We start from the raw sequence: 23,554 nt of genomic DNA on the forward strand, positions 1-23,554 counted from the left end.
TTAATTTGCATATTGATAGTGCCACTGACCACATCGACCTTTTTCAAAATGATTTCGATAATAATCCCACTGATGTGTACCTTTTCAGTGATGAAAATGAATTTAGTTACCTTCATCAAGAAACAGAAAAGAATTTTGATTTTCCAAAACCTTATAACTCAGGTAATCAAACAGGCATGAATACCGCTACAACCACCTTTAACCAGGAAGAACTCAGTTTGAATACCTCTATTAAATCATTGGATGCTGAATGCTTTGTATCGCATAACGATCTTGGAGCACAAGGGGACATCGATTTCGGCAATCTCATCAACACAAATAATGAAATAGAAATAAAAGGCAAAATGGATCATGTAGACAGAATAGAAGTGAAACCAATTCAAGAATTTCAAGAACGCCTTATTGATATCGTCGTTGATACTGTCGCTGTTATCTACGTTGATGACGAGAATACTCAGCCTCCTTCCTCACATCGTAGCCGGCGTTTCACATTTTCAAACCTAAGTAAAGCGTTACTCAAATATTTTTGCTCTAAGAAAATTAAAAATAAACATAACACTTTAAAGCAACCTATCAAGATCTGAGCTAAGTTGACATACTTTCAGTTTATATTCGTCATAAATTTGTTCGAAATGACATCAATCTGACCAAAATTGTTCATTGACACACCAGAAACTTACTAAATGACGATCTCGATGATTGACCAGTGGCTGGCTAAAAAATTGCACGCTGATTGACCAGTGAGTGACTAAGTGGGGACCTCCTTGACGGACCTGTGACTGATAAAAAATTGAGCTCATAAGCTGAATTATATTTATTTAATATAAAAGACATTAAGTGGGGAGCCAAGGATGCGGCTTGAATGCGACTAAACTGTGCATTTTAGCCAAACTTAAAGCCCTTAATTAAAGATTAAGAACTTTTTCATGTATATTTTTGCAATTAATGGATCTTTTTACTATTTTTATATCATATCCAATTTTAATGCTATTTATTTTTACTTATTTGTTTATTAATATTTACTTTTGTGTTTTTTGTATTTTCTTATTGTTACTTTTTACATTTTATATTTATTTCTTCTTAATATTTTACTTTCCTTACCATTAATTTTTATATTATTTATTTTATTACTATTATTATTATATTTTTGAACTTGATTTACTTATTTTAAAATTTTTGATTATATTTTTCATTACAATTTTATTTATTATTATTATTTCAAAAAAAAAATTTCGAACGCGTTATAATGTTTAGACTTTTATTCAAAATTAAATGTAAAATTAACACTTTTGGCTCTCCAATAAAATTTGAATCATTCGTGTTTTCATCTCATTTGTATTAAGGACTTTCGTTTATTATTATTTATTTATGATTCATTATAATATTCAAAGCTTTATTCTTGAGACACTGCATGAATCATAAAATATTGCCCTTTCAAACAAAATTACGAGACTTCGGACCCCTTTAGGGCGGAGTCTATAAGTATAAGTATAAGGGCGTCGCCATTTCCTCGTAATTCATAAGTATATCCAAATCCCAGAGAATGATTTTAAATACTGAACTATTTACTTAATAAATTCTTGTAATATGAATTCGAATTTCATGTAACCGAGAAAACTTTCTTTGGGTAACCGAGCTCTTTAAAAGGAGATTAATTCTTACATGTTAACAATTTGTATATTTTCCCTTTCGCATTTTTACTTTTCGAGTTTGTTCAATTATTAATTCTTATTTTAATTTCGATTATTTTTTATAATTGTGTTAAAACTCTTATACGAGGTTGCGATTATTAATATTGTTGAGGAATTGCCTTGCTTTGATTCCAAATTAATATTGGTTTTAGGTGTTTAAATTTATCTGTCTTCTATCTCTCTCTCTCTATATATATATGAAACGTAATTTCTCATACATACTGCCTGTGAATGGGCTAAGAGAACCCTGTCCTCAAGTACTCAAGCCAGCATCGAAATTGATTCTCTCTTTGAATGTGTAGATTTCTATTCAACCATAACAAGAGCCCGTTTTGAAGAACTGAATGCTGATTTGTTTAGAAGCACATTGGAACCTGTTGAAAAGGCTTTGCGAGATGCAAAATTAGATAAAGCTCAAGTCCACGATATTGTCCTGGTAGGTGGATCTACTCGTATTCCTAAAATGCAGAAGCTACTGCAAGATTTCTTTAATGGTAAAGAACTTAACAAAAGTAATAATCCAGATGAAGCTGTCGCATATGGTGCTGCAGTCCAAGCTGCAATTTTGAATGGTGATAAATCTGAACAAGTGCAAGATCTGTTGCTGTTGGATGTAACCCCACTGTCTCTAGGAATTGAAACTGCTGGTGGCGTAATGACTGTGCTCATCAAACGTAATACAACCATTCCAACTCGTCAGACACAAACATTTACAACTTACTCTGATAATCAACCAGGTGTCTTGATCCAAGTTTACGAGGGTGAACGTGCAATGACCAAGGACAATAATCTTCTTGGAAAGTTTGAATAACTGGCATTCCTCCTGCACCTAGAGGTGTCCCACAGATTGAAGTTACCTTCGATATTGATGCCAATGGCATATTGAATGTGTCTGCTGTAGGTAAGAGTACTGGAAAAGAGAACGAGATCACTATTACGAATGATAAAGAAAGATTTCTCCAAAATTTAGCAACAGGGATGCAATTTAGGTAGAGAATCGCCAACACGTTATTAAGCAATATTAATAGAATTTAATTTATTCAATTGATTTAAAAATATCATTACAGATTATCCCCCCCATCTGAAAAGGCTTGCAGTCGCGGCCGTCGGCCCAAGTCAGTCCAGATAGTGAGAGCAGAAAATTTAGTTATTAGGAAATTAAGTTAGTAGGAAAACTGATTGGATTTATCTCAAGGCACACAAAATGTTTACATGAAATATGACATAAAATATTTGAATATAATGAATACAGTATATAAAATATAATAAATGATTAATGAAATTATAATATAGTAACTAAGTGCAGAACAAATAAAGCACTAATAACATATTGCTGGTTAGCTACGTGGCAATAGGAAATAGTAATATAACTGAATTTGTAAGTTGATATCTTAGGGCATGCCATTCACAGTTTGTGTAATCATTAGAGTCCGTACAATCATTAGAGTTGTCATTAAGGCTCATCTTCAGTCTTTTACTGGTCTTTGGAGATCTCCGGATCATTTAATTAGCGCTAGAATTATGGATTAGCATTGGCACTGAAAACAATTGAGTTTTTATGTTACGATACTAGAGCTCTTATACTCTTGTTGAAAATACACATTTTGTTAGGTTTTTAACATATTTTGTCACTCTATTTTTCTCTTATTAATGATAACAAAACAAAATTTAACTTCCAACATCCATACCAGTTTTTTGTACACGATGCTGCAGAAACATAAAATGAAATTCAGAAATTTCAACAACTGAAATTTAACTTTTTCAACTGTTGCTACAATTTATAACACAAACATAGGAAAACATGAGCTCAAGGAAATGTGAGGGTATAGTACTCCACTTGTAGTATAGCCTCAATTGAGTGTTTCCCACACGGAAAGTGTATTGAACCTGAAACTCAAGTTTGAAGGAGCCCAGTAAAAGAAAAGGCCAGACAAACTATTCAGACACTGAGAGATAAATCAACTATTAAGGGGGACAACAGGATGAAAACTAAAAGAAGGGTTATGGATAGTTTATTGATTTATAAATTTTGATTTATTCATGATGTAATTTAAGGTTCTCGGGTGGATAATAGAACCTTAATTTTGACGCATGTACAATCTCAGTTGGTTTCTTCGTGTGAAAATTTTCCCTGTCGATTTCATAATTAACTTCAGATAATTTATTCATAATCCGATAAGGGCCTGAATAGGGTGAAGTCAATTTTCTAGTATTTGGGTATTCAAATTCCTCGTAAAGGAGAAAATCTCCAGGTTGAAATTTAGATTCTACAAATCTGATGTCATATCTAGTTTTATTCTTTCGGTGGTATTCGATAGTTCTTTTCTTTGCTAAAGCCCTTGCTTCATTTAAGGAAGGGTATTTATTGTTGACAGTACTGTGTTACGTTTTTATACCAACACCGTTTATCGACAGCCTATTGGGCATACTTATTTGTTTTGCGACTGCCTTCATCTTGTTTCCTCGAAGAGAAGAGAAAACTCGGAAAAGTAATGATGAAAACACCATTAACCGTAATGAACGCAACCTTAATGCCGGAAAGAAGGTACATAATGTAGATTTCCTTGATTCACATGCTGATATTAATGAATTTAATGACGATTCCTTTGAAGTGGATATAGACAATGACACCGATTTCCTCCAAGTTTCTAATATAGCTTTTGATAATAACCATCTTAATTTGCATATTGATAGTGCCACTGACCACATCGACCTTTTTCAAAATGATTTCGATAATAATCCTACTGATGTGTACCTTTTCAGTGATGAAAATGAATTTAGTTACCTTCATCAAGAAACAGAAAAGAATTTTGATTTTCCAAAACCTTATAACTCAGGTAATCAAACAGACATGAATACCGCTACAACCACCTTTAACCAGGAAGAACTCAGTTTGAATACCTCTATTAAATCATTGGATGCTGAATGCTTTGTATCGCATAACGATCTTGGAGCACAAGGGGACATCGATTTCGGCAATCTCATCAACACAAATAATGAAATAGAAATAAAAGGCAAAATGGATCATGTAGACAGAATAGAAGTGAAACCAATTCAAGAATTTCAAGAACGCCTTATTGATATCGTCGTTGATACTGTCGCTGTTATCTACGTTGATGACGAGAATACTCAGCCTCCTTCCTCACATCGTAGCCGGCGTTTCACATTTTCAAACCTAAGAAAAGCGTTACTCAAATATTTTTGCTCTAAGAAAATTAAAAATAAACATAACACTTTAAAGCAACCTATCAAGATCTGAGCTAAGTTGACATACTTTCAGTTTATATTCGTCATAAATTTGTTCGAAATGACATCAATCTGACCAAAATTGTTCATTGACACACCAAAGACTTACTAAATGACGATCTCGATGATTGACCAGTGGCTGGCTAAAAAATTGCACGCTGATTGACCAGTGAGTGACTAAGTGGGGACCTCCTTGACGGACCTGTGACTGATAAAAAATTGAGCTCATAAGCTGAATTATATTTATTTAATAAAAAAGACATTAAGTGGGGAGCCAAGGATGCGGCTTGAATGCGACTAAACTGTGCATTTTAGCCAAACTTAAAGCCCTTAATTAAAGATTAAGAACTTTTTTATGTATATTTTTGCAATTAATGGATTTTTTTTACTATTTTTATATCGTATTCAATTTTAATGCTATTTATTTTTACTTATTTGTTTATTAATATTTACTTTTGTGTTTTTTGTATTTTCTTATTGTTACTTTTTACATTTTATATTTATTTCTTCTAAATATTTTACTTTCCTTACCATTAATTTTTATATTATTTATTTTATTACTATTATTATTATACTTTTGAACTTGATTTACTTATTTTAAAATTTTTGATTATATTTTTCATTACAATTTTATTTATTATTATTATTTCAAAAAAAAATTTCGAACGCGTTTTAATGTTTAGACTTTTATTCAAAATTAAATGTAAAATTAACACTTTTGGCTCTTCAATAAAATTTGAATCATTCGTCTTTTCATCTCATTTGTATTAAGGACTTTCGTTTATTATTATTTATTTATGATTCATTATAATATTCAAAGCTTTATTCTTGAGACACTGCATGAATCATAAAATATTGCCCTTTCAGGCAAAATTACGAGACTTCAGACCCCCTTAGGGCGGAGTCTATAAGTATAAGTATAAGGGCGTCGTCATTTCCTCGTAATCCATAAGTATATCCAAATCCCAGAGAATGATTTTAAATACTGAACTATTTACTTAATAAATTCTTGTAATATGAATTCGAATTTCATGTAAGTGAGAAAACTTTCTTTGGGTAACCGAGCTCTTTAAATGGAGATTAATTCTTACATGTTAACAATTTGCATATTTTCCCTTTCGCATTTTTATTTTTCGAGTTTGTTCAATTATTAATTCTTATTTTAATTTCGATTATTTTTTATAATTGTGTTAAAACTCTTATACGAGGTTGCGATTATTAATATTGTTGAGGAATTGCCTTGCTTTGATTCCAAATTAATATTGGTTTTAGGTGTTTAAATTTATCTGTCTTCTATCTCTCTCTATATATGTGTATATGTAACGTAATTTCTCATACATACTGCCTGTGAAAGGGCTAAGAGAACCCTGTCCTCAAGTACTCAAGCCAGCATCGAAATTGATTCTCTCTTTGAAGGTGTAGATTTCTATTCAACCATAACAAGAGCCCGTTTTGAAGAACTGAATGCTGATTTGTTTAGAAGCACATTGGAACCTGTTGAAAAGGCTTTGCGAGATGCAAAATTAGATAAAGCTCAAGTCCACGATATTGTCCTGGTAGGTGGATCTACTCGTATTCCTAAAATTCAGAAGCTACTGCAAGATTTCTTTAATGGTAAAGAACTTAACAAAAGTATTAATCCAGATGAAGCTGTCGCATATGGTGCTGCAGTCCAAGCTGCAATTTTGAATGGTGATAAATCTGAACAAGTGCAAGATCTGTTGCTGTTGGATGTAACCCCACTGTCTCTAGGAATTGAAACTGCTGGTGGTGTAATGACTGTGCTCATGAAACGTAATACAACCATTCCAACTCGTCAGACACAAACATTTACAACTTACTCTGATAATCAACCAGGTGTCTTGATCCAAGTTTACGAGGGTGAACGTGCAATGACCAAAGACAATAATCTTCTTGGAAAGTTTGAATAACTGGCATTCCTCCTGCACCTAGAGGTGTCCCACAGATTGAAGTTACCTTCGATATTGATGCCAATAGCATATTGAATGTGTCTGCTGTAGATAAGAGTACTGGAAAAGAGAACAAGATCACTATTACGAATGATAAAGAAAGCATTTCGCCAAAATTTAGGAACAGGGATGCAATTTAGGTAGACAATCGCCAACACGTTATTAAGCAATATTAATAGAATTTAATTTAATCAATTGATTTAAAAATATCATTACAGATTTTGCCCCCCATCTGAAAAGGCTTGCAGTCGCGGCCGTCGACCCAAGTCAGTCCAGATAGTGAGAGCAGAAAATTTAGTTATTAGGAAATTAAGTGAGTAGGAAAACTGATTGGATTTATCTCAAGGCACACAAAATGTTTACATGAAATATGACATAAAATATTTGAATATAATGAATACAGTATATAAAATATAATAAATGATTAATGAAATTATAATATAGTAACTAAGTGCAGAACAAATAAAGCACTAATAACATATTGCTGGTTAGCTACGTGGCAATAGGAAATAGTAATATTACTGAATTTGTAAGTTTATATCTTAGGGAATGCCATTCACAGTTTGTGTAATTATTAGAGTCCGTACAATCATTAGAGTTGTCATTCAGGCTCATCTTCTGTCTTTTACTGGTCTGTGGAGATCTCCGGATCATTTAATTAGCGCTAGAATTATGGATTAGCATTGGCACTGAAAACATTTGAGTTTTTATGTCACGATACTAGAGCTCTTATACTCTTGTTGAAAATACACATTTTGCTAGGTTTTTAACATATTTTGTCACAAAATGAAATTCAGAAATTTCAACAACTGAAATTTAACTTTTTCAACTGTTGCTACAATTTATAACACAAACATAGGAAAACATGAGCTCAAGAAAATGTGAGGGTACAGTACTCTACTTGTAGTATAGCCTCAATTGAGTGTTTCCCACACGGAAAGTGTATTGAACCTGAAACTCAAGTTTGAAGGAGCCCAGTAAAAGAAAAGGGCAGAAAAACTTTTCAGACACTGCGAGATAAATCAACTATTAAGGGGGACAACAGGATGAAAACTAAAAGAAGGGTTATGGATAGTTTATTGATTTATAAATTTTGATTTATTCATGATGTAATTTAAAGTTCTCGGGTGGATAATAGAACCTTCATTTTGACGTATGTACAATCTCAGTTGGTTTCTTCGCGTGAAAATTTTCCCTGTCGATTTCATAATTAACTTCAGATAAATTATTCATAATCCGATAAGGGCCTGAATAGGGTGAAGTCAATTTTCTAGTATTTGGGTATTCAAATTCCTCGTAAAGGACAAAATCTCCAGGTTGAAATTTAGATTCTACAAATCTGATGTCATATCTAGTTTTATTCTTTCGGTGGTATTCGATAGTTCTTTTCTTTGCTAAAGCCCTTGCTTCATTTAAGGAAGGGTATTTATTTTGATCAATTGGAGATTCAAAAGGGAGGTTACCAAATAGTAAGTATGCTGGGGTGAACTTAGTTACCGTATGAGGGGAGTTGTTATATTCGATAACAACTTGCTCTAGCACTTTAGTCCATGGTACATTTTTAGAAGAAGAATTTACTTTACATTTTAGTCGACTTACTATTGATTGATTTACTCTTTCTACTTTACCATTTGTCTGGGGATGGTGAGATGAAATTTAAAGTTGTTTAACATTATGCTTTTTAAGAAATTTTTTGAATCTAGAGGAAGTGAAGGCTGAATTCCTGTCACTCAGAATTTTTTCGGGGACTTGTATTTGAAATATTTGTTTTAGACAATTGGCATAGGTTTCTGAAGTTACACGTTTCGAGGGAAAAGCCCAGACATATCTTTTTGCATGGTCAATAACTATATGTAAATATTTTTTTGTAGAATTATAATAATTAAATCCTCCCACAGTGTCAATAGAGAGACATTCGAAAGGTTTGTCGGTTGGGGGTACGTCTTGCATAAGACCAAATTTTTTCTGTTTTTTCTTTTTATTAAGTTGACAAGTATGACAATGTTTAACAAAATTTCCGATATCTTCGCTAATATGAGGCCAATAATATTGAGGGGTGATTAAGTTAAGCATTATTTGAACTCCCGGGTGACCAAAATTTCCATGGGTTTTATTCAACAATTTTAATCTTAAAGATTTAGGTACTACAATTTTATAAAAATTCTTTTTCTTAATTACCATCATATCATTTATCTCTTGGTAATTTTTTTCCGCAGACATTATCAGTTTTTTGTTGTTGGATTATTTCATTTCTATCAAGTAAATGTACATAATGTTGGAGGTGTTGTGAAACAGGATGTCTAGAAAGCATGTCAGCTTCAATATTGGTAGAGCCCTTCTGATACTTTACTTCATAATTGAACATACGTAGTTTGAGTGACCAACGGAAGAGTCTACCTTTTAAATTTTTAACATTTTTGAGCCAAACGAGGGCCGCATGGTCCGTATGTATAACAAATTTTTGTCCATGCAGATAGTAATAGAATTTGTCTAGGGCATCTACTATGGCCAAACATTCTAACTCAGTAATCGTATAATTTTTCTCATAATTTCTTAAAGTTAGGGAATGATATGATACAGGGTGGAGGACATCATTTTCATCTGGTTGTTTCAAAACAGCTCCAAAAGCAGTTTGAGAAGCGTCAACAAAAATATGACATGGCCTACTGGAATCATACAATTGTAAAACAGGTTTGGAAATCAGTATTCTTTTCATTTCGTCAAAAGCTTTTTGACATTAGTCATCCCATTCCCACTTGACATCTTTTTTCAAGAGTCTGTTTAATGGAGCTCTAATAGTTGCATAATTCGGAATGAATCTATGATACACATTCACACTTCCCAAAACTCTTTGTAACTCTTTGGTGTTACTGGGGTTTTTTAAGTTTCTTAAAACCTTCTATATTATGGTTATCGGGAATTATTCTACCATTTTTTATTTCATAGCCAAGAAATGTGATCTGATCTCTGGCGAACACACACTTCTTTCGATTCAATTTAATATGCTCCTCTTTAAACACCTGAAATAAAATTTTTAAATGTTCTAAATGTTCTTTCTCAGAGGAAGAGTAAACGATTATATCATCAAAGTAACTGCAAGCGAAATTAATTTTATTTTTTGTTAATATTCGTCTAATTGTTCTGTTAAGAATTTCAGGTGCATTTTTGAAACCAAAAGGGAGTCTTAACCATTCGAATAATCCAAAATTCGTGCAAAAAGCTAATTTCTCAGTATCTGCAGGGTGAATCGGGATATGCCAGAAACCAGATCTCAAATCAATTGTAGAAAATACTTTTGCTTTACTTAATTTGTCTAACAAAGTGTCAATGCGAGGAAGAGGGTTTGCATCTGTTTTAGCCAGGGAATTCAAATTTCGATAATCTATACACAATCTAGTTTTCTTACCTTCCTCACGTTTAAATACTAAAGTCACGGGGGACGAATATGGGCTACAACTTTCTTTAATTATACCTGCTTGTAATAATTGATCAATTTGGGTCTTAATTTCCTCTTCTTCCATAGGGGATGTTCTAAAAGGTCTTAATGATACAGGCAAATCAGAATTTAAATTAATTCGTTGAGGTTCAATATTAATTTTTCCTACATCATACTTATTTTTAGAAAACACAGATGAATAATCATTTAACAATTTTTTTAAGTTATACTCTTTGTTATCGACAGTATTAGAAACAGCATTTTTCACATAAATGTTAGACTGAGAAACTAATTCCTTTGGATTTGTAGTTCGATATTTACAGGTTTGAAAATTTCTTACATCATCATCATTATTAACACATGGATAAATATTTGTTGTACCACCTTGAAGTTGGAGGTGTGGAGATATGGGTCGGCTGTCAAAATGGCAGTCAAGTACAATAGCTCTCTGTTTAATTTTTAAATTACTACAATCAATACTCAACTCAAATAATTTGCATTCATAAAGTCCTAAAATTACATAATTCAAATTATTATCAAGAACAAACAAGGTAATTTGGTTACTAATCCGTCCAATTTTCACTTGTATACAACATATTTTGTTAAAGATTATGTTTCCTTTAGTTTGGGTTACTGAAAATGACCTAACTCTTTGTACTTTTAAACGTAATTGTTTGTAATTTTAAACGTAATTGTCTAGCCGTTTTGGAAGAAATTATCGATATGGTTGCACCACTGTCTACAACACACTCTAGACGTTTCTTATTGGACAAATATCCCGACACCTTTAACAGTCAACTACTGTGAGGGGTTTCTGGGTGTTCTATTGCAAGGGGCGTAACATTAGGTGTATCAGATCTCCCCCCTCTGAAAGGACAAACCTTAAACCAGTGAAAAGCATTTGGGATTCCGTTCCGGGTGCAAAGTCTACAGGGACTGGGTGGCAATGGCAATCTATTTTGAGAATTATAATTATGATGGCTTGTAAATCCTGGACCACTGAACCGATTATAAAAATTACTTGGTCTCTGAAAACGTTGGAAATTGTTGGGTCTAGGAGAATCTTGTCTCACAGTAGCTGAAATTCTACTTCTATTAAATCGATTGTAATCTTGGGGACTGTTCCCAATCGGAGTAACAAATCTGGGAGGTGCACTTTTGATTTGTTGATTTTCGCTAATCTTAATAAGCTTATGGACATGAGTAAGCCAAGAGATAGGGTCAGAGGGTGCGTTGACCGTCATTAAGGATTTTAATTCTATAGGAAGGCCATCCGTCAGACCCTCCAAGATCATTTCATGAGTTAGATTTAATTTTTTACCAATATGTAGTTTTTTGCGAAAATATTGCGTTATGTCCTCTTTATGATTGTACTTGTAATTGGCAAAATCACCAAACGTAGTTAAAGTGGAGTCGAAAAAATTTTCATTTAAAATTTGGACTAATTCCACATATTTAGCAATTTTATGGCAGTTTTTGACATATACGCTAAGTGCATTACCTTTTAGATATCGAGCTACATTATTAAGCTTCCACGTTTCATTTTTATCTAAATGAGTTTTGTTAAAGTACTCAAGCCATGAATTTATATCCATATCATTCTGCGCGTCAAAGGGAATTATACTTGTTTCAGGTTCAGCGCTAGCTGCCCTTAATGAATCATCAGGATCAGAGAGGTTTTCATTAGCCATTATTCTGTTAATAATACTTTCATAAATAAAACTAATAATACTTTCATAAATAAAACTAATAATACTTTCATAAATAAAACTAATAATACTTTCATAAATAAAACTAACTCAAAAATAATACTCTTGAAATTTTCCCAAAACAATATTAAAACCAAAATACATCCTTTGAATACCAAATTTAAAATACATTTATACCAAAATAATACTTTTTAAAATTTTCAAAATAAAAACACTATTATTAAATCAGTAATTATAATTCAATAGTAATAATATCATTTGCATCGCCAATCTTTTTACTAATTGCTTCTGTTTGACTTATTGTGACGAGAATACGAGTGATGAAATCGACACGAAAATACACATTTTTGTGCACTCTTAATTAGATTTTCGCAAAACACGATCAATCACCACACAAGCACAAAGCTCTCGAGAGCAACACAGAACGCCGCTGACGTAGGGAAAGAGTTCCATCCTCAAAAGTAGGTCAACGGTAAGAGCACATTTGATGAACGACGAACTTTCGATGGAAACACAGATCACGCATCACAGGGGGCAGAAGGGTGCTTCTCTGGACGTAAAATAATCTGCAGAATACCAGAATACAGGTAACAGAAGGATGATTCTCTTGAAGCAAGAACGCCTAGAGAAAAATGTAGAAACATAGAAGTCGCACAGCGGCAAATTCATCTTAAGTGCGTAACATTTTATCCGTATAATCCTTGGGGTATCTTCTTTTTTAGATAATCCCTTTGAAGGTGGTATCCTACCGGCTTTCTGAAATGTAATTTCTCATACATTATTTGTTTTGTGCAGCCGGGGCAACAGGAATGAGACAAATTTTGGAATATAAAGTGGTAGGTTTATTTTAGCATCCATCTCACAAGCGTTCTCCTCGTACCTTGAGCAGAAGCCCTACTTATACATATGTGTGCGTCACGAGGCTCCTCCAATCAGCGATATTAATTGAAATCACGCGGTGACGCTATCTTCTCATCAGGAGTGTTCTTAAGGACTTTATGTAATATGATAGATTTATGAGTTTGGCGATTTGGCGGGCGCCAACAGGGTAATATATTTTATACTAAAGAAAGGATTTCGCCAAAATTTAGGAACAGGGATGCAATTTAGGTAGAGAATCGCCAACACGTTATTAAGCAATATTAATAGAATTTAATTTAATCAATTGATTTAAAAATATCATTACAGATTAATAAGATGCATCATAAGACGCGCTTTTTCGGTATGAATAATGCAAGCTAAATTCCGTTAATCGGCTCTGCAGAATTGAAATTACAAAACTGTCTCCTTCTAGTTCACTGTACGAGTTAAATGAAGAAGTATAGTTGCGAAAAATTTAGGGTAGCAGATTTTAAGACAAGTATTCATTTCTACCGCTTTAAATCAATTCGAATGACTTGTTTTGGCATAGTATCTGGACATAAAATATATGGCGCACGTTTTTATAAAAACGGATTGTAAAATAGATTCAGCACAGAGATTAGCGGTATTTTCAAGTATTTTCGTTTCGTGAGATACGTATCTCGAATAACTCGAGAATGAGTAGCCGTAGAATGTTTTAGTATACGGGAGTGCTATAACATCTAGTTGTACTCCTCGCTTTTTCCTTGCAATCGGTCACTTTAACATGTATAAATATATATATATATATTCCTGTCTTCTTACACCGGCTCGTTTAGCTCTGTATTTTTGTTCTTATATATTAATAAATTTTGCATTTTTGCTTTTAACCCTTTAAAAGGTCGATTTATGTTGTTCTTATATTTCGGTTATGGATTTTACACCTTTCGTGTATGCGATAGCTGTCGAATTATGAGCAATGTAAAAGTGATAGTAGGCGTAACGAGGCCAGACACTGTTATTAGAACTGTTGATTAAATCATTTGGTGCGCCAACTTCCATGTCTTTTTGCAAAGGTAGACTAAACATTAACTTTCAAAACTGTACACCAAAAATTTTGGTCTGTCTACCTGTTGGTTGAGTTGCTTGTTTGGACGCAGAAACTGTAATTTTAATTGTAAAAATTGTTTTTAACTGCATTTAATGTTTTAGATTTTTATATATTTTACAGTTTTCAATGAAGGTGGTATGAATCTCCATTGATTTTTGCTACGCCGCGAAGTGAGAACTGAATGAATTGAAATATAAATATATATCTAATTAAAATTCGAGGACACAGGGGCAAATCAATTGAAGCAGAAATGTCTATAAATTAATAGTCCTTACAGGGAAGTCGTGTGGTATCGAAATCAGATATTTTGTTGGGTGCGTGTGCCTAAATTACATATACGTTCATGTCAGGTAAGTAGTGACGGAAAACAATTATTATTATTTATATTAATAAGAATCAAAGGGTTTCAGTAGGAGGAAAAGCGATGTGAGACTTTTTATATCCAATATAATATTCTGAGATTTAAAGGAGACACAAAAGAAAAGTTTAATTAAACTCCCACTTCCCTTAACTCTGTGATTGTGACCCACTAAGTAGTAAAAAGATAATAAAGATTTCCATTTTAAGTCTCATGAATTTTTTCAGGCTTGTGTGTAAGTGTTAGAATGATATTCAGCTAACAGCTTTAAGCAGGCGCATAATTTAGCTCTGTTCGTGCACCGAAGATGACATATAAGTCCCTTTCTCCCTTCCACTCTCTAGTCATAATCTGTTGGACGAGAAAGTGACCATCGCACGAGCGAACTTAAATCCATTCGCTGAATCCCTTAGTAATGTAGGCGTTCTGAACACTCCATGTTGACTCAAATTATTACATCTTATTTTTGAGGAATGTAGAGAATTGAAACGTTATATTTTATTCACTCGGTTTACCATGTTCAGAATGTTTGTTATGACTGTCGTAGCCTGGTATGATGTCAGAATGTTGGGTCTTGTGATGGTTTTGTATGAAAGCATATTGTTGAGCTTATCATTTAAAGGCATTCCTAAGCATGAATACCTTCCCACTACGAATATAACGCTAATATAAGTTAATTTTATGCTAATCAGTTGATTTTATCATAAATAGGTGCCTATTAAAGAATTAAAAACATTTTTATATATTTTATATTGTGTTTATATTTAAATTCATTTTCACCTAACCAAAGGTAGAAGAAACGCTTTGCATGAGAGTCTACGGTAAACATGATATTCTGCGCTTTGCACTCATAAAACCAGGAAAACATCAAGTTTTGAAAGTATTTTTTCAATTGAAATATATGTTTCCCATAATTTTCGTTTTAATAATAATAATCTTTGACTATATATATATATGAGGATTACGTTTATGTTTTGTATCACAAGAAACCCCCAAAAAATATTTATTTGAATATTTATGGGAGCGGTAGTTTAGCGTTCGTTCTTTTGTCCGCTTTTCCGCTTCCTCTTTTATCCAAAAAAATAGCAAAGATCAGAGATATTAATTAAAATCTCTTAAAACGCTAATTTTCGCCTTAATCTTTCCGAATGGCAACAGTCCTGATACAATAAACAATGGCAATAGTGATACAATAGCATTATTGCTGATATATAGAGAGAGAATTATCGATTTGATGCGATTTCATGAAAAAACATACGATAAAGAAACATATTCCAATTTTGAAATACTCGCTTCGAGGTACACTGGCTCTTGACTAGATGCACCTATGTACCAAATTCGTAGCCCTGGGTCTATTAGCTTACACGCACCATGAACGAAAGACACACAAAGAAACTTCCTTTTTATTATGAATTATATATCAGAAGATCTTTCATTGCTACATATTCAAAGAATCCTTTTAATAAGATTTGTAACAATCAAGTTACCAATAATTGTTTTTCAGCTTCTGTTGAATTACAACAGAGTTAATGAATACTTTTTTAACAATGCTTATAAACCATAATCATTAGAGATATCAAATCTAGTGGTGTTAAAATCTTACGTGTGGATCTTATTTGCTTAAATATATTATTTTTATTTCTAAAATCGAATTGGGGCCATTTTTAAAATGGGCTTCTTTTTGTTGACAGTACTGTGTTACGTTTTTATACCAACACCGTTTATCGACAGCCTATTGGGCATACTTATTTGTTTTGCGACTGCCTTCATCTTGTTTCCTCGAAGAGAAGAGAAAACTCGGAAAAGTCATGATGAAAACACCATTAACCGTAATGAACGCAACCTTAATGCCGGAAAGAAGGTACATAATGTAGATTTCCTTGATTCATATGCTGATATTAATGAATTTAATGACGATTTCTTTGAAGTGGATATAGACAATGACACCGATTTCCTCCAAGTTTCTAACGCAGCTTTTGATAATAACCATCTTAATTTGCATATTGATAGTGCCATTGACCACATCGACCTTTTTCAAAATGATTTCGATAATAATCCCACTGATGTGTACCTTTTCAGTGATGAAAATGAATTTAGTTACCTTCATCAAGAAACAGAAAAGAATTTTGATTTTCCAAAACCTTATAACTCAGGTAATCAAACAGGCATGAATACCGCTACAACCACCTTTAACCAGGAAGAACTCAGTTTGAATACCTCTATTAAATCATTGGATGCTGAATGCTTTGTATCGCATAACGATCATGGAGCACAAGGGGACATCGATTTCGGCAATCTCATCAACACAAATAATGAAATAGAAATAAAAGGCAAAATGGATCATGTAGACAGAATAGAAGCGAAACCAATTCAAGAATTTCAAGAAAGCCTTATTGATATCGTCGTTGATACTGTCGCTGTTATCTACGTTGATGACGAGAATACTCAGCCTCCTTCCTCACATCGTAGCCGGCGTTTCACATTTTCAAACCTAAGAAAAGCCTTACTCAAATATTTTTGCTCTAAGAAAATTAAAAATAAACATAACACTTTAAAGCAACCTATCAAGATCTGAGCTAAGTTGACATACTTTCAGTTTATATTCGTCATAAATTTGTTCGAAATGACATCAATCTGACCAAAATTGTTCATTGACACACCAGAGACTTACTAAATGACGATCTCGATGATTGACCAGTGGCTGGCTAAAAAATTGCACGCTGATTGACCAGTGAGTGACTAAGTGGGGAACCTCCTTGACGGACCTGTGACTGATAAAAAATTGAGCTCATAAGCTGAATTATATTTATTTAATAAAAATGATATTAAGTGGGGAGCCAAGGATGCGGCTTGAATGCGACTAAACTGTGCATTTTAGCCAAACTTAAAGCCCTTAATTAAAGATTAAGAACTTTTTTATGTATATTCTTGCAATTAATGGATTTTTTTACTATTTTTATATCATATTCAATTTTAATGCTATTTATTTTTACTTATTTGTTTATTAATATTTACTTTTGTGTTTTTTGTATTTTCTTATTGTTACTTTTTACATTTTATATTTATTTCTTCTTAATATTTTACTTTCCTTACCATTAATTTTTATAGTATTTATTTCATTACTATTATTATTATATTTTTGAACTTGATTTACTTATTTTTAAATTTTTGATTTTATTTTTCATTACAATTTCATTTATTATTATTATTTCAAAAAAAATTTCGAACGCGTTATAATGTTTAGACTTTTATTCAAAATTAAATGTAAAATTAACACTTTTGGCTCTCCAATAAAATTTGAATCATTCGTCTTTTCATCTCATTTGTATTAAGGACTTTCGTTTATTATTATTTATTTATGATTCATTATAATATTCAAAGCTTTATTCTTGAGACACTGCATGAATCATAAAATATTGCCCTTTCAGGCAAAATTACGAGACTTCAGACCCCCTTAGGGCGGAGACTATAAGTATAAGTATAAGGGCGTCGTCATTTCCTCGTAATCCATAAGTATATCCAAATCCCAGAGAATGATTTTAAATACTGAACTATTTACTTAATAAATTCTTGTAATATGAATTCGAATTTCATGTAAGTGAGAAAACTTTCTTTGGGTAACCGAGCTCTTTAAAAGGAGATTAATTCTTACATGTTAACAATTTGTATATTTTCCCTTTCGCATTTTTATTTTTCGAGTTTGTTCAATTATTAATTCTTATTTTAATTTCGATTATTTTTTATAATTGTGTTAAAACTCTTATACGAGGTTGCGATTATTAATATTGTTGAGGAATTGCCTTGCTTTGATTCCAAATTAATATTGGTTTTAGGTGTTTAAATTTATCTGTCTTCCATCTCTCTCTCTCTGTATATATATGAAATGTAATTTCTCATACATACTGCCTGTGAAAGGGCTAAGAGAACCCTGTCCTCAAGTAGCATCGAAATTGATTCTCTCTTTGAAGGTGTAGATTTCTATTCAACCATAACAAGAGCCCGTTTTGAAGAACTGAATGCTGATTTGTTTAGAAGCACATTGGAACCTGTTGAAAAGGCTTTGCGAGATGCAAAATTAGATAAAGCTCAAGTCCACGATATTGTCCTGGTAGGTGGATCTACTCGTATTCCTAAAATTCAGAAGCTACTGCAAGATTTCTTTAATGGTAAAGAACTTAACAAAAGTATTAATCCAGATGAAGCTGTCGCATATGGTGCTGCAGTCCAAGCTGCAATTTTGAATGGTGATAAATCTGAACAAGTGCAAGATCTGTTGCTGTTGGATGTAACCCCACTGTCTCTAGGAATTGAAACTGCTGGTGGTGTAATGACTGTGCTCATGAAACGTAATACAACCATTCCAACTCGTCAGACACAAACATTTACAACTTACTCTGATAATCAACCAGGTGTCTTGATCCAAGTTTACGAGGGTGAACGTGCAATGACCAAGGACAATAATCATCTTGGATAGTTTGAATAACTGGCATTCCTCCTTCACCTAGAGGTGTCCCACAGATTGAAGTTACCTTCGATATTGTTGCCAATGGCATATTGAATGTGTCTGCTGTAGATAAGAGTACTGGAAAAGAGAACGAGATCACTATTACGAATGATAAAAAAAGGATTTCGCCAAAATTTAGGAACAGGGATGCAATTTAGGTAGAGAATCGCCAACACGTTATTAAGCAATATTAATAGAATTTAATTTAATCAATTGATTTAAAAATATCATTACAGATTATCCCCCCCCCCATCTGAAAAGGCTTGCAGTCGCGGCCGTCGACCCAAGACAGTCCAGATATTGAGAGCAGAAAATTTAGTTATTAGGAAATTAAGTGAGTAGGAAAACTGATTCGATTTATCTCAAGGCAACAAAATGTTTACATAAAATATGACATAAAATATTTGAATATAATGAATACAGTATATAAAATATAATAAATGATTAATGAAATTATAATATAGTAACTAAGTGCAGAACAAATAAAGCACTAATAACATATTGCTGGTTAGCTACGCGGCAATAGGAAATAGTAATATAACTGAATTTGTAAGTTTATATCTTAGGGCATGCCATTCACAGTTTGTGTAATCATTAGAGTCCGTACAATCATTAGAGTTGTCATTAAGGCTCATCTTCAGTCTTTTACTGGTCTTTGGAGATCTCCGGATCATTTAATTAGCGCTAGAATTATGGATTAGCATTGGCACTGAAAACATTTGAGTTTTTATGTTACGATACTAGAGCTCTTATACTCTTGTTGAAAATACACATTTTGTTAGGTTTTTAACATATTTTGTCACTCTATTTTTCTCTTATTAATGATAACAAAACAAAATTTAACTTCCAACATCCATACCAGTTTTTTGTACACGATGCTGCAGAAACATATAATGAAATTCAGAAATTTCAACAACTGAAATTTAACTTTTTCAACTGTTGCTACAATTTATAACACAAACATAAGAAAACATGAGCTCAAGGAAATGTGAGGGTATAGTACTCTACTTGTAGTATAGCCTCAATTGAGTGTTTCCCACACGGAAAGTGTATTGAACCTGAAACTCAAGTTTGAAGGAGCCCAGTAAAAGAAAAGGCCAGACAAACGTTTCAGACACTGAGAGATAAATCAACTATTAAGGGGGACAACAGGATGAAAACTAAAAGAAGGGTTATGGATAGTTTATTGATTTATAAATTTTGATTTTTTGATGATGTAATTTAAAGTTCTCGGGTGGATGATAGAACCTTAATTTTGACGCATGTACAATATCAGTTGGTTTCTTCGCGTGAAAATTTTCCCTGTCGATTTCATAATTAACTTCAGATAATTTATTCATAATCCGATAAGGGCCTGAATAGGGTGAAGTCAATTTTCTAGTATTTGGGTATTCAAATTCCTCGTAAAGGAGAAAATCTCCAGGTTGAAATTTAGATTCTACAAATCTGATGTCATATCTAGTTTTATTCTTTCGGTGGTATTCGATAGTTCTTTTCTTTGCTAAAGCCCTTGCTTCATTTAAAGATGAACCCCTTATGCCAGACGCGGTCGAAAGCTTTCGCCATGTCCAGCATGAGTAAGGCGACGCTTTGATGATTGTGCAGAGAGCTTCCAATATACTCAGTGAGTCTCACAAGTTGTTTCGTGGTGGACAGTGATCTGCGAAAGTCAAACTACTCTGCTGGTAATTTATCTAAGTAGGGTTCCTTCCGTTTAAAAATGACCTTTTCAAAAATTTTCGCGAGTCCCGGTAGCAGACTAATCGGTCTTAAACCGTCAGGCTTTGTAGTGTCTTTACCTGGTTTGGGCAGGACTATCATTTTAGCACTTTTCCATAAACTTGGGAAATAGTTAATTGTGATGCAGGCAATTAAGATACCTGCATATCTAGTAATGATACCCGGAGGTAAGAATTTAATTGCAACATTCGTAATGTTGTAATACCTTGGTGCTTTCTTATTTTTGAGTTGTTTAATAATGTTCAGTATTTTCTGGGGACTTGCAAGTTCTAGAAACATTTGCATTACTGTTTGCTTGCAACCAGTCTTTAACACAGTGTCTAACGTCGTAGGTAAATTCCATATCACATGGATCGTCGTTTTGCTTGAACTGGTCAACGAAGTGCTCAGCTAAAATGTTAGCCTTCTCTTAATTTATCAGGGCAGTTTTATTATTGACCCGAATGCGCTTGGAGATCGAGGGTTGTTTCTTAAGTTTTTTTCACGAGAGACCAAATAGCACTGTTATTGTGTTCATTGTAGCTCATAATCTTTTCGCCCCAAGTCTCGTTTCTGAACTCTCTAATCTGCTGTGTAATGGTCCTATTAAGCTTATTAAGCTTGGCCTTGGCGTATGGGTCCCATGATCTGTGTCAATTTTTCCTCAGTCTGTTTCTTTCACTCATCCATGATATGCAAAGGAAGTCTCGGGATCGACTTGTGGCCTTATTGTAGGCAGTATTTACTGTATGTGTAAGCGGATACACAGCAAAATCGATATCTTGTGCAGTTCTGAGACTGCAAGCACCGGGCGGATGCTTGAAAAGGTAATTACTAAACATTTTCCAGTCCGTGATCTTACGTTGTTCGGTGTTTAAGTCTTTAGTGGTACCTAAGGTGGCTACGACTGGTACATGATCTGAATTTAGGTCGTGGAAAACCTCAATGTCTACAGGAATTGAGGTGGTGGTAATAATTAGGTCTAGAATATCGCCTTTATCTAGCTGATCAGGCAGATATGTGTATTTTCTGAGTGCATGGAAAAAAATAGGATTTTTGCAGACAAAGTCAAATAACTTTTCACCGTTAGGGTTTGACTTTCTGCAGAACCATTCCTCGTTTTTGGCATTGAAATCGCCAGCCAGAATCACAGGTCTGTCAAGTTTCAAAATATCCTCAAGTAGGTTCACGTCTAACAGCCGCTGATAGGATTATAGAGAGAATTAAAATATACAATGCCATATTATGGTAACAGTACAGAAACTGTAATGAGCTCTAGCCCGTTATTCCGGTAATCACTGATGAAACATGATTGGAGGGTGTTCTTAACATAGATAGCCACTCCCCACCCCTATGGCTTAGCCGGTCGCATCTAAAACTCCTGAAATTTGGAATTTTTAAACTCATGTTCGGCGTAGCATGCGTCTTCGATGTGTTGTGAGACTAAAAAGTCGTTTAGCTCTGGAAGTTTACTTTGAATGCTTCTAGCATTCCACGTCAGAAATTTAATGGGTGCTCTGAGAGGGGATTTACTCCCTATTATTAGCATTGTTGGAAGTACTGTTCTCCTGATTACGTTGTGTGATCTGTCTCACCTATTGTGTGATATGAAAGCTGGCACTTTTAATAAGAGGAACTAATTCTGCCAGATCTCCGAAGACTCTTTTGGCTTCCTTTATCATATCGGAATAGGCTCCCACAGACAGAGCTTGTGCATATGTTTAATTTTCGATAACTCTGCTACCGAAAACGTTTTCCTTTTCTTCTTTTTTCTTGGGGAATTTCTCTCCCCCCTAAAACTGGCAGTGCGAGATTGTCCACAGTTGGCACAGCACAACGGTACTTCGAGGTTGCCTTTATCAGGGCAGTCCTTGGACTCATGATCCTTTCCACAGCGAACACCCTGTCTGGGTGTGGCCAAAACCCTGGCACCTGAAAAATTGGAGTGGGCCTTGATGCCCCTTGTATTCCTGGAACCTGACTCTCATATCACAGAAGTATCTTACATTATATATTTCCTTTCAGTTTTCCGTCCTAGGCAGAGAAACAATAAAAAGGGGGAGCTTCGTAACCTCTCCATTACGACGGCGAGACATTTGCTTAATGTCCTCTATTTTGAAATGTGACTTTCTAAGTCAACGATGATATCATCGATTATTATCATCGATCATCGATACTACAGTACGGGATGTTAATCCTTTAATCACTACTTTAATATGTCTTTCCTCAGGCAAAAAGTAAGAGTGATGCTCTACTTTAAGGTCATTTAGTATTCTAACAATTGCTTTATAACTTTCCGGATTTTCGGCATAAACCTTCATGGCACCAGGAGTTCGTTGTCCATAAAATTTAAGTTTATTTTGATGAAAATGCCTTTTGATATCTTCCCAATACATTGTGCTTTCTTTGAGCGTGATTGGTGGGATTTTAGATTTTTGCGATTTGTTCAAGCCATGACAGCTCAATTATTATTTGTATTAGTATCCGTGCTAACTATTTCATTGTTATTAGTGTCCATATCGTGATTTCAAACATGTGTGCTATCAATCTGTGCTGCTAATTGAGTAACCGAGTTGTCAATTTTGTCACCAATGGGTAAATTGTTTGTCCTGATTTGTGTCATGTTTGCAAATTTCATTTTCTTAACATGGGAATATGGACATGGACATTTGCTTTTCGTTCTGACTGTCTGATCACCTTTTCTCCTAATTGGGGTTTCATCTTCAGAACTTGTAACTTGGTCTAATTGGATTTCTTTTTCATTTTCACTAGTCGAAAAATCATTTAGTTTGATTGGGCTTCGCCCACGTTCATTATCCTCAATCGGTTTTCGATGATCATAAACCTCGCGAATCTTTTCTTCGTAGCCTGATTTTTTCGGGATTTCTGTCGCTTTATCCTTAGTTAATTGATCATGAACCGATTGTAGCATTTCTAACATACTGTGTAAAAACTTAAATAACTTACATT

The 23,554-nt window shown here is 33.7% G+C and overlaps 1 protein-coding gene and 1 pseudogene across 2 annotated transcripts; both read left to right on the forward strand.

Annotated features, from left to right (window-relative positions):
* Window positions 1–344: 344 nt before the first annotated feature.
* LOC146996293 (heat shock cognate 71 kDa protein-like) lies at window positions 345–7,047 on the forward strand (annotated as a pseudogene). The gene is made up of 3 exons (XR_015042383.1): window positions 345–504; window positions 1,910–2,592; window positions 6,959–7,047. The product of XR_015042383.1 is annotated as a heat shock cognate 71 kDa protein-like (transcript).
* Window positions 7,048–14,346: 7,299 nt separating this feature from the next.
* LOC118184132 (heat shock cognate 71 kDa protein-like) lies at window positions 14,347–18,850 on the forward strand. Its single transcript, XM_085821405.1, has 3 exons — window positions 14,347–14,353; window positions 16,290–16,428; window positions 18,277–18,850. Exons 1-3 carry the CDS (start codon window positions 14,347–14,349, stop codon window positions 18,833–18,835), a joined length of 705 nt encoding a protein of 234 aa, XP_085677531.1. The 3' UTR covers window positions 18,836–18,850.
* The last annotated feature ends 4,704 nt before the right edge of the window (window positions 18,851–23,554 follow it).

The sequence above is a fragment of the Stegodyphus dumicola genome, chromosome 7, assembly GCF_044657685.1.
Source record: "Stegodyphus dumicola isolate Sdum_Otavi_A_Nest chromosome 7, ASM4465768v1".
Taxonomy (NCBI): Eukaryota; Metazoa; Arthropoda; class Arachnida; order Araneae; family Eresidae; genus Stegodyphus; species Stegodyphus dumicola.

What these genes read in the sequence shown, in the direction of transcription:
- LOC118184132 (XM_085821405.1), top strand. An exon ending in GATAATAATCCCACTGATGT is followed by an intron (nt 16,429 to 18,276) that starts GTACCTTTTCAG and finishes TGCCTGTGAAAG; the next exon opens with GGCTAAGAGAACCCTGTCCT.